The sequence below is a fragment of the Cyanistes caeruleus genome, chromosome 10, assembly GCF_971803275.1.
Source record: "Cyanistes caeruleus chromosome 10, bCyaCae1.hap1.1, whole genome shotgun sequence".
NCBI classification, from domain to species: Eukaryota; Metazoa; Chordata; class Aves; order Passeriformes; family Paridae; genus Cyanistes; species Cyanistes caeruleus.
In genome coordinates, this window is record NC_141710.1 from 8,576,824 (window position 1) to 8,588,489 (window position 11,666).

Consider the following 11,666-nt stretch of genomic DNA (forward strand, 5'->3'; position numbering starts at 1 on the left):
TAAAAACAACTGGATTTAGGTGCTTAATTGAACATATATGCAGTGTTTAATTCCCACAAATGATGCTTTCCTTAAAACATTTTTAAAGCATTTCCCTCTAAAGCCTTCTAAAATGGGCTGTTTAGTAAACTTTCCAAACTGGAACCTCATTCCTATTAATTCATTACTTCTGACGTTACAATGCAACTCTGTATGGATCCAAGCTGAACATAAAAGTACACAAATAAAACAGCAGTGAAACTGAAATTATTTTCAATGGTGAGAATATATTAAAACTAGACTTGAATATAAAATCTATGGTGAAATTCAAAATGAAAAAAGAAACACACAATTTCATAGAAGTATACAACATCTTGGAAAATCCAGAGGGGATTTTTCCTACTAAGTCTCTGCTCCCACCTTAGAAAACTCAAGACTTTAAGAGTAGACAATGAGATGAAAATCTTCCTCAAAGTTATCTGTACAAACATCTACTATTCATGTATTCTCTATACAGTATTCAATCATCAGTGCATCCTGTACAGAAAGAAATAGCAGTGTGTAGTATTTTGATTCCATAAATAGTTGTAATCAAAATAAACACGGAATGTTGTCTTCACTTACATGAGTAGATTAACAGGCACTGCTCATTTTTTACAAGCTGTCTGTAGTTCTATCTCACAGTTATGTTGCACTTGCTTGCTGAATTTCTGCTAATAATTTTTGGTCCGAGCTGTGCTGAGAAGCCATTCCTAAAATATTCTGATATTCACAATTCTTCCTATTTTGGCTTGGTGTCCAGCCTTTAGTCTCCAGCTGGATGAGCACAAGTGAGAAGCAGACTTGTAGTCATGTTTTCATACCAATAAGTACTTACTCTCCCCTGTGCTCTGTTAGAAGTGAACCCCAAATGGATATTTGGACAAACTCATTGCCAGGCTTTGCAGAAATTCAGAGCAACATTAACTGACCCTGTAGCATCTCCTTAACTTTGCTGTATTAGTGAAGCTTGGAAGTTTTACCGAGACAGAAAACCTCATAGGCTCTTTGATAGTTCTTTTGTCATTTGCATCAGACACCTTTCTGTCAAGGGAATCAGCAAACTCAAGTGCTGACACAGTTTCTGCTTTTTGTGACAAACACACCAAACCCAGCTTCAACACCCTGTTCACATCAGTCCTGAGGTAAAGGTCTGAAACACATTGCACAGAAGCACTTTGTGGAGGCACCTTTGCTTTGTGTGGTCACATCACAGTGTCTGGGCTTTGTTGTGGCTTCCATTTCCATGCTGAACATCAGGCCAGTGACCTGAAACACAGCTGGGTGGTGCTCTGTGGGCATCCTGCCAAAACGTTTTGCAGGAGAGAAACCTGACACACAGCTATCACTAAAGGCCAATTTATCTCAGGAATCAATGGGCCTTTAAAAATTCACCAGCTCACATATCCTTTTCAGTGATGGTCATTAGATGTTTTGTGCTCTGATTTTGTGGGCTTTTGAGAGAACCTTGCTTTTCAGCAAATGATGACATATCCATTGGTAAGAGGAAACTCACAGCCTTCACTTTACCCCTGAAGAAAAAGTGAGAAATCATTATGAGGATTACAAATGCATAAAACATGCAGAGAAAGTAAAAAAATAAACAAAAACCAAAACACCAACCCAACGAGCAAAAAGCAAAAGCTTTCAACCCTTGCATCCTACTGGAGGCAGGATTTCATGCATTCACATGGTCATCCCAAAGGACCAAGCATGGTCTTCTCTGCTGGAAGCATTTACCTTTTTCCACTGAGTCTCACATCTCCCTATCAATGCCTGACCTGTGTGTACAAAGCTGTGTGTTCACAGAACCCTGGGGGTGCATGTGCACCCACAGAGACCCTTCAGTAATTTTAGTATAATAGCCCTGAAAAGAGTTCTCAGCCTCTCTTATCCTGTATTTAAATATTTAATGATTTTTTCCATTTACCAAACACAGTGGGAATCCCTTGGTAGAAATAATACTTTAGCATATATGAATTTAAATATTTTAGACATGCAAATTAGAGATGATTTGTTAGCAGTAATGGGCTTTTATTACTTGGATGCAACTGCACTCTATATAAATTCAAGATGATACTTCTACAGAGTTAATTTTAAAGCAAAAATATTCATATCACATACAGGATTATAGCTTTGGAGCAAAATGTGAGGAAGCTACAGTAAACAAAGAACAGGAAAATCTGACATGAAGCAGCATGCTGGAAAGCAAAAATGTCATCCTTGTAAAAAATTAAGCTTAATAAGCTTGCTGAATTGCTAGAAATTACCTTACTAGTGAAAAGCTAAGTAAGGCTGGTGTCTGTGTCAGACATTTGAGTATATAATGGAAGCATCCACCATTGAGACCATAAAAGATATGGAATGTTTTTCGGTGTAAGAAGCACAAAGCTTTGTGCTTCAGGATATCAACCAGCCTGCCGAGGGGGTTAGGTGAAAAGCTCTTTCCACAGCCACTTCTCCTCCTAAAGCAGCCAGCAGCGAGTGCACATGAGTCACTGTTCAGCTTGACAAGGCAGCTCTAATGACAGCGATAAAATCACCAGCGCTGTCGTTTGGCCACGGGGCACCCGCTAGGTCCCCAGGCATTCGATGTAACAGATCTGTGCTGCTATTTTGATTGCTTTGAAAGCTCTTTCCTCTCATGAGCAAGCAGCAGTATTTGCCATTGCCATCCCATGCCTGCACGCTGCCCGTGCTCCTACACACACACTTTCCACGTGAGCTGGCTCCAGGGCACAGCCCTGACATGTTCATGTGCTCTGAGAGCCTGGAGTGCCCTGCACACAGTGCAGCATGCACAGAAATCCAGTTACAGGGACAGGGTGCTTTGCAAAACTATACAGGTTCCCTGCCAGGGACTAAATTTAGGTGTCTAACTGCTGTAAAACATCTGACCCTGAAATGTCCTTACAAGAAAATCCAGGTGCCTCTGAAAGCTTGAACTTCTTGCTCCCTGCAGCCTCTCAGAGGAGAGCTGGGCCCAAAATCAGCTTTGCACAGGGAGTGCAAGGGGCTGGGCTGCCCCTTTAGGGGGACAGAATGAAAGCTGTTGTGATGTGCCATGCACAGGTACCTCCACACAGGTGACAGAACCCACAGCAGGTGTCAGCCCCTGGGATGGCCGCTGGAGTCCTGACCCAGGACATGCAAGGGCAGGCAAGCAGAGCCTTGGACTTCTTCCTGCTCAAACACATGCTTTGAGGCCATTTGGATTATTTTTCTTTTGAGCACAGCATGATTGGGCTAAACCCAGGAATCAGCATGAATTGCCAAGGTAGATATATCAGCAACAGGATGTGGCTGGGCTATCATATCACAGTCTCATTACTGCTGGTTCTACCTGTGGTTGTTGTCCTGTGCTGCAGAGCTTCTCAGCAAGGAGCAGAGACACTCAGGGCTGGTCCAGCAGCCATTTCACTTAATTTAGAAGCTGTCCTGACTACTTTTTTCGAGGCTGAAAGCATTAACTTGTAATGCTTCAGTTACAGAGGAAATATGATACAGTACATCTAAATCCATGGGCCACAGTAATCACACTTCCAAAGGCATAGTGTGGAATTCCTTGGTATTTCAGTGCTTTTTGTTCAAAGTTTAAAAATCCTTTTCAAGCTTAGCTTGTCAGGATACCACATCAATCTGCAAAACTCTGCCTGGCTTTAAAAGAGCAAAGATTTCAACCCTGCTGTCTCCCTCAGCCTCTCCTTTCTGTAACAAATTTAACCTGCTACCACTGCCAAACCTCATGCAGTGCAGGGAGGAGAAGCACAGCTTCCTCAGAAGAGGTCTCCAGTATGCTCAGGGCCCATCTACATTCAAACAATTGTTCTGCTGATAACATACTAAACCCCACAGCAAAGTCCATGTCTCTTATTAGGTGAAACCTGTGACCAGCCCAGGCAGGTGGTGCTGTGAAGGCAAACCAAACCTACTGGCACTTATAGACATGCTCCTGAAACAGCTTCATGTTGCTGGAGTGGCTGTAGGAGAGACAACAGGCTGGTGATTTTTCAAGCCCTTTCTCCTCTTCCCTGCTGAGCTGTGCTGGAGCAGGAGGGGCTGGTGGCTGGGCACTGCCTGGCACCTCTGGGAGCCCATTGCGTGGAGGCTTCCTGCCAGCCCCGTGGCACCTTGTGCTGGAAGGAGCAGGAGCTGGGGAGACAGTGGGGTAGCGTCTCACAGTCATGGCAGTATCTGAGGAGCAGAGAAAAAAAGCAGAGATAAAAACAATACTAATAATACTACTATTAATAGTAATGACAATTCAGATATCCTCAATGTATTTTTGGAGAGCAACTTTTTACACAGGCAGATAGTGATAGGACCAGGGGGAAGAGTTTTAAGCTAAAAGAGAGGACATGAGATTTCAGGAGGTGAAACACTGGCACAGGTTGCCCAGGGAAGTTATGGATGCCCCATCCCTGGAAGCATTCAAGGCCAGGATGGATGAGTCTTTGAGCAACCTGGTCTAGTGAAAGGTGTCCCTACCCATAGCAGGGGTGTTTGAACTAGATGGCGTTTAAGGTCCCTTCCGACCCCAAATGATCTACCATTCTATTTTTAATCACTTTTTTGGGGCTCAAACACATTTTGTATGTGGTGAAGCTGAGAGGCAGAGCCACAGGTCTAGAAAACACTTTCCACAGCTTTCCCCCTTGCCCCATGGAGCTGTTCCCAAACCGATGACATCCCTAGCCACCAGCAGCCCCTGCCTGAGGCCTTCAGGCTGGTAACCTGGCCACTGGGTCAGTGGGATTGGAAACAACCACTATTCCATCACAGCACCCCTCTGGCTGCACGAAAATCCACTTGTGCTTGTCAGCCTCTCATTCCTTCACACAGATTTGGCTCCATGAAAACCTGTGGGGCCATTTCTCCAATACTTCTCACCAAGCAACATTTTGCTCTGATTCCTGCTTCAGTAATTCCTCCAGACTTCTATAACTGAGGAACATTTCCATTTTTGTCCTCTGATAAAATTGTGAAGAGAATGTATTCCTATATGTTGACACCTCTCTGCCTCAGCAGAACATACTGCATTATCTGCAAAAATAAACTGCACATCTGGCGTGATGTATGCAGCCAACCCATCATTCTTTGTTATTATTTGTAATTTGTAAAAAAAAGCATTTTTCTCCTCTTTGAGTAATAAGGCAGGAGGGGTTATGGCATAGTTACGAGCGTTGGCCCTTTTCTGCCTGGAACAGAAAGCGGACAGACATGTGGAGGAGAGTCCACGCCTGTGAAAACCCAAAGCAGAAAGTAAAATTCTGCTTAAGCAAAATGAACACTTTGAGTTGAATGTTTTGTTTGAGCAGCAGCAAAATACTCCACTGGCAGGGATGCACCCCGAGAAGCCCAGAGAGAGGCCAGACCGCTTCCACGGAGTTGGCCAGCCAGCATCTAGCAGCTCATGCCCATTGCCCACGGGCCGGCCCCAGCCGGGCTGGCACCTCCCGCCCGGGCAGTGCCTGGGGGGCCGAGGCCAGCCCAGCTCGCTGCTCGGTACCTATCTGTCTGTCTGTCTGCTCCCGCACCGCTCGGTACCTGTCTGTCTGTCTGCTCCCGCACCGCTCGGTACCTGTCTGTCTGTCTGTCTGCTCCCGCACCGCTCGGTACCTGTCTGTCTGTCTGTCTGCTCCCGCACCGCTCGGTACCTGTCTGTCTGTCTGTCTGCTCCCGCACCGCTCGGTACCTGTCTGTCTGTCTGTCTGCTCCCGCACCGCTCGGTACCTGTCTGTCTGTCTGTCTGCTCCCGCACCGCTCGGTACCTGTCTGTCTGTCTGCTCCCGCACCGCTCGGTACCTGTCTGCTCCAGCGGCGCCGGGCCCTGCGGGGATGCTGCGGCTGCAGCCGCTCCGTCCCCATCAAAGGCGATGGCACCGCCGTTCCCACCTCCCGCTGCCGGCACAGCTCTCTGCCCGCAGCCCTGCAGCTCTCCTTTCAGGGCCCTGTTCTCCCTCTCCAGCCTGTTGATTTGGGAGCGCATCTTGCGGATGACCTGCAGGAGGTGCGTGTTCCCCTCCATGGTGCCCTGCCCTGCAGAGCGGCTCCTCGGCCGGCCGCGGGCAGACCCTGCCCTTAAGAGCTCCTGGACAGTGGGAGGCCCTCCCCGCACACCCAGGACGGGCCAGAGCCCGTGCTGTCGAGTTGCCAAGGGAAGGCCATGATTTATTTATTCGGGGCTCGCGTTTCAGAGCAGAGCTGGCCTCTCCCCACCGCACAAATCACTGTCAACACGGGAGCGCGGCCCCAGAAGAAACCCGCCCGCCCCTCGCCTGCCGCTTGGTTTTCTCCGCACCGCTGAGGAGGACAGAGCCCTTTGCCTTGGCCAAAAAAGTGGTCATCTCCATGCCCCAGTGGTCATCTCCATGGCACAGAGAGAGACTCACCCTTCACTGGGCAGCAATTCATCTCTTCCCTAACACGTGGTGATCTACACTTTTTTTTTTTTTTCTCTGTGTATCTGGAATTTCAATTCCAGAATTACCAGCTTCTCTCAGGAAAATTAAGTTTCTAAATGGGATCTGATTCAGTGCAAGAACCCGGCTATTAACAACACATGCCAGCAGCTGTGATGGACAAGCAGGTACACCACAGCTCTCCTGGAAGGCTGCAGCAGAGGCTGGGCCCCCTCTGGGTGCCCAGGGAGGCTCATTGGAGCACTGGCAGTGCCCAGCAGTGTAATGAGAGACAGAGCAGGCATGATTCTTGCATTAGGAAGAGAAACACAATCCCCCGCACTTCTCTCATCACCCAGTCCCTAAAGCCATCTTTCTTCTGGCACTACGATGCAAAAGCCTGTGGAGTAGTCCTCCTGCTCCCCAAAACCTACTTCAAAGTACAGAACTCAGAATGCCAAAAAGTCAACAGGGAAATAATTTAACACACCTTTTGTTTTGAGGCCCTTCACTTCCCAATAGCTCAACAGTGACTAAGGAGTAAGTGAGAGAGGGAAAAAAACAACCCATTTCATCTGTGTGCATTTCCCTACTCTGCTGCTGGAGGCAGGGGGAAGAAAAAAAAGCTGTTATGAGATGCTTCAAACATGAGATGACTCAGTCTTTGTTTTTCCTGAGGTGTCAGAAGGGCTGTCCTGAGGAAGCTATCGGGTCCACCGGGAGGTGCTGCTGGCCAGCATCAGCCCTGCTGTCACCTCCCGGGAACCTCTCCTGAGGGCCCTGCAGGGTTCAGGCTGCAGGCAGAGAGGGGAAACAAACGGGACTTCTCAGGCTGCAGATGAAGCCCACAGCACCCATGCATTTTTCTTGGGCTTGGACCCAGGCTTAAATAACAGTGTAGGTGCCCCTGTGCTGGGGATAATGTGTGGGGAGCATTAAGGGTCTATTTCTCCAGCAAGCAGATCAGGCACTAGAGCAGTGACAGCACCCATGTGTAACTACAATATTGCTGCTGATCCCACAGGCGGCAGGTTTGGCTGGGCAGGGGACACTTACCAGCTCAGAAATTAGCTTACCCCAGCTGTAGCTGAAGACATCTGCTCCTCTCATCCCATGCCTACTGCTCCTCTGGAACCAGACTGGAGCAGGCATAGACCTATTGATGCACCAGAAACATCTGAGGAGATGGCTTTTTTCTTGTAACCTTGTACATCTGCCCCTGCTGAAAGGGCCAGTTTTGGACAATGCAAACCTGGCAAAGCTGCCTTTGCCACTGGGCTGACCAGCATGCTCCCTGAAAGCAGAAAGCGCTCCATGCACCCAACCTTGTTTTTTGTAAATTTAATGGGGTCCAAGATTTGTGCTTAGCCTGCCAGCTCCTGGATGCTTCTGCTCTGTGTGCCATGGGTAGGAAACATGCTGGGTTTAGCCGTGACACACTTGCAGGCTGCAGATTTTGGTGAGTGTACCTTCAGTGTGCCTTCCTGAGCCTACTGCAGAAACCTGTAACTCTGAGGGTTTTGTTGTAAAACACTTCAAGTCTTTTAACAGAAAGGGCATTTCCTCACTCCTGAAATGCTTTGGCAAGTTGTCTTTGGTAGGATATGGACCCAGGTAAAATTGTTTTCACCATCAGTCGTATCTGAAGCTCTCTGCTAGGAGCCCCACAGCAATACCACTGTGTGGCTGCTGGTGCATGTGCTCTGTCCCTGTGGACTGTCCAAACTGCATACCAAATAGTACTGCAGCAGAAAACCTGAAGACAGAAACCTTGTGGAGCATCTTCATCCAAACCCCGGGGAGATCAACTCTTGATCGTGGCCCTGCCCAGCACGGTGACACGCAGCAGCTGTGTGTGCATGGCTGCTGCAGGGGCAGCCAGGAAGGGACAGGGTGAAAACTGCCACCAGCAGGAAACAGCACCTGCACAGCCACCACCACTGCTGAACAGTTCTTGTAGCTGTCTCTCTTGCCAAATCCCTCTTGCTCCCCTGAGGTTAGAGAGATAAAAAATCAAAAAGGACTCATTTCTACTCTAGTACAATATTTTTTTTTAGTGTATCACAACATTTTGTCCTGGAAAATCCATCAGCAATGTGTATGTGGATGTTTTCTGTGACATGCTGCAGCTGGAGGTGTGTCCTGCCTCCCAGTGGCACAGGAATCCCTGTGCAAAAAGACAGAGCCTCCCTTTTCTGGGGCTAAACCCAACCAGCAGAGCACCAGTACTGACACTGCATCTCCAGCCTTGCTGGGACAGGATGGGGGAGAAGCACAGCAGCCCATCTGCCCCAACAGGAAATCCTGGGGAATAGAACAGCTCACAGGTTCATCATCCCAGCAGCAAACCTGTAGCCCAGATCTCTGTCAGGGCTGGAGTCTGCAGGAAGGTTTGCTGTTAGTCAGCCTTGAATATCAGCAGCACTGGATATATGCATCCTATAAAAAAGTACCAGGCAAAAGCATAACAGCAGCTCTGGTCGGGGTCAGTGCCAAGCCCTTCCAAGTCTCACTGTGCAAAAACATCACTGTGCCCTGAGTCCTTGCTTGATTTCTGACTTTGATATGTTTTATTCTTCAATGAGGTACAAAAGAACATGAATCTCTTCTGAATCTGGCTGTACAGCTTAAGGAGGTAAAAAGAACATTTCAGTGGATTTAAAAATTAACAAGATCTTTTTTTGTGTGATGATTTTGTTTTGCTGACACACCTCTGATCATTTTCCTTCTGTACATCTGAATAGGTTTCATGTCTAAATTTGATCCCATATTGGCTTTCTCTCAGTGGCTTCTCTATTTAAATGGTAAAGTAAGAGCTAAACAGTAAATTTAAGAAGCAAACTTATATTTTTTCTCAATTTTCATTTCTCCCCTTTAATTCTTCTCAAAGTTGAGACATTTAGACCTTTATGCATTTAAATTATCCCTATGCTTTACCTGGCTTATCCCATTGCCTGAGGCTCAGCAGGAGGTTTAAGATTGATGCTGAACTTGAATGCATTTTCTTCTGAGTGCTCAAATAACAGCTTGAACGCAGTGGGACATGCAAGTCTGCAAGGTCCTTTCTCACCTGGTCCTGGCATGCTGAAAGCCACATCAGTGTCCCCACAGGTGCTGCTCTGCCAGCCCAGGTCACATCTTGCTTTGGACACATTTCATCTGCAAACATGTAAAGAAATGCATCCTTGTGAGAAAAGGATTTGACAAAGTAGATTTTGCAGCAGAAATTGGGAATGTTCTGATAATTAGACAAGTGTCCCAGCCTCTCAAGTTTGCCGGTCATCTCTGTGTTTAGCGCAGTTTCCTGCCCATGCACTGCCAGGGGAGGGTGCTGCCCTCAGCCCCAGTGCCCGGCCTGGGCTCGCCCACCCTCTGGCCAGTCTGGGCTCCTCGCCACAGCTCAGCTGCCTCAGTGAAGGCAGGTGCAGGAGCTTCTACCAATTTCTGCAGCAGTGCCTTATCAGCTAATTATTCACAGACTAGATTCATTCCAGGGCTGTTTGGAGCACCCCAGTTTTAGCTGGGGAGTACCTCCCCTTCCTCTGCTCCGGCAGCACTCTGTAGCCCAACAGAGGAACCTGGAGGCCCGTTTTGGTACGTTCCCAAAGACACAAATGCCGAAAAACCCCCATCCTTATTCTGGTAAGTGTGGCTGTGCAATCTTACCTATTGCGCAGCCAAAACCGGCTATTCCTGAGCCCTTCTGAAGGCCAAGGGTGAGCTGGCGTTGGGACACCCGTGCGGGAGGGTGCCAGCAGGCGGGTGTGCCCCCGAACCAGAGCCCACCTAGGTGGGTTTTTCCCGTGAATAGCAGGGCTGGGGCGCTGCCTTTGCGGGCAGAGCTCCGTGGGAGCGCAGAGCAGCCCTGAGGGGGCTGCCCCGGGCAGGCGCGGTGCTCCTGCCGGGCTGGGCCGGGCCCGCCGTCCCTCACGGAGCCGCCTCGTGTGGCGCGCCCTGAGCGGCGGCCGGAGCACGGCTCCTCTGCACAGAGCTCTTCCCGAGCACAGCCACTGCCACCCGGCAGCCTGCTACGAGAGCCCAGCAGGGCAACTACGAGTCTGCAGGGGTGCTGTGTCCTTGCCAGTGAGGTGGGAAGTGCTGCAGCTGAGTGCGAGGGGGACACGGGGCAGGGGCTGCCTGGAGGGGCAGCGAGCCTGGCTGCTCTCTCTGCCCCAGTGAGACCTCGCCTTCCTCTCATGGCTCATTAAACGCTCCCTTTTAACCACGGCCGGGTGGGGACTTCTCACAGCGGGGCAGCTGTGGGGAGCGAGCTCCACAACCGCCCAGAAACAAAGCAAGATGGCAAAAATCAATTATATGTGTGAAACATTCTCAGGTTTCAACATCTCATTAGGTAATGATGGCACCGAGTTATCTGATTAGTCTGTTAAGAGGTAATTGTTTAACTTATTAACATCTGTGAAGCATCCTTTTCCTTTTGCAAGGACCATTTGCCTGACTGTGCCTTAACTCCCACATGAATGCAGAAAATCCCACCTGGCCCGTATTAAAGGAAGCTTTGATTCTGAGCATTCGAGGTTTCTGAAAGGGGTCTGAATTCCAGCAGGGGATGCTCAATACTTTTGAAAAACAAGGCTAACCTGAAAATGCGAAATCAAAACACCAAGATAAGTGAGTCACATCTGGAAACCTTGGCTATGGTTTTGGACTGGGCTGGCATGAAGTTTGGCTACAGAAACATTTCAAATTTCTAAGAGGACACTTCGGGTCTCCGTGTTGAATTTCCAAGACTTTGGGTTTCTGTCTCTTTAAATGGATCCTCAAGTTAGTGCAGAGTAATCAGAATTAGGCCCTTTTATGCCAGCCCCCTGCAAGCACAACATATGCTGCAGACTACAAACCCATGCCTCATGCAAGAGAATCTTTATGCTCAGCTGGAGATTTTCATAATGAGGAGCTTGCAACTGGGCCAGAAGTTACCTGCACAGACCTTGCGATAGGTTTCAAATTAAAACAAGCCCTCAGTCATGGGAGAGAGCATCACAATCACAGAGCACCCCCAAGCACAAAATACATCCTAAAATTATTATTATTATTATTAATAATAATAATTTCTTACCCCACTTTTTCTCAAGCAAAACACCCCATATAAAACATGAGTATATTTGAAACCCTGTAGCTATAAGGTATCTAACCACAGGCAATTTGTGCAATGACATCTACGCCATGACTGAGAGCTACAGGGAATATCACATGGCATTTGCAGGTCACAAACATGTATCACAA

At 48.1% G+C, this 11,666-nt stretch overlaps 1 protein-coding gene across 5 annotated transcripts; it reads right to left on the reverse strand.

Moving 5' to 3' along the window:
- Window positions 1-246: 246 nt before the first annotated feature.
- LOC111933550 (uncharacterized) lies at window positions 247-10,710 on the reverse strand. Of its 5 annotated transcripts, XR_015274680.1 has the most exons (5): window positions 10,086-10,710; window positions 9,490-9,578; window positions 7,496-7,575; window positions 3,951-4,212; window positions 247-1,550 (listed from the first exon to the last, which is right to left on the reverse strand). XR_015274680.1 is itself a non-coding variant. In XM_086844841.1 (4 exons), the coding sequence occupies exons 1-3, from the start codon at window positions 10,615-10,617 to the stop codon at window positions 7,537-7,539; spliced, it is 660 nt and encodes a 219-aa protein (XP_086700967.1). In that variant the 5' UTR covers window positions 10,618-10,710; the 3' UTR covers window positions 2,032-4,212; window positions 7,496-7,536. The 5 variants fall into 5 exon arrangements, 4 of the variants coding, with proteins under 4 accessions (XP_086700967.1, XP_086700968.1, XP_023788994.2 ...); XM_086844841.1 differs by lacking the exon at window positions 247-1,550 and having other exon boundaries at window positions 2,032-4,212; XM_086844842.1 differs by lacking the exons at window positions 247-1,550; window positions 7,496-7,575 and having other exon boundaries at window positions 2,032-4,212; window positions 10,086-10,617.
- Between the last annotated feature and the right edge of the window lie 956 nt (window positions 10,711-11,666).

Excerpts from the sequence above, each read along its gene's own strand:
- LOC111933550 (XM_086844840.1), bottom strand. The coding sequence starts at position 10,617 with ATGAGAGGAAGGCGAGGTCTCACTGGGGCAGAGAGAGCAGCCAGGCTC. Across the intron at positions 9,579-10,085 it reads CGGTTTTGGCTGCGCAATAG|ATGAAATGTGTCCAAAGCAA; the intron begins GTAAGATTGCAC and ends ACATGTTTGCAG. Across the intron at positions 8,411-9,356 it reads CAGGCAATGGGATAAGCCAG|GGGAGCAAGAGGGATTTGGC; the intron begins GTAAAGCATAGG and ends CTCTAACCTCAG.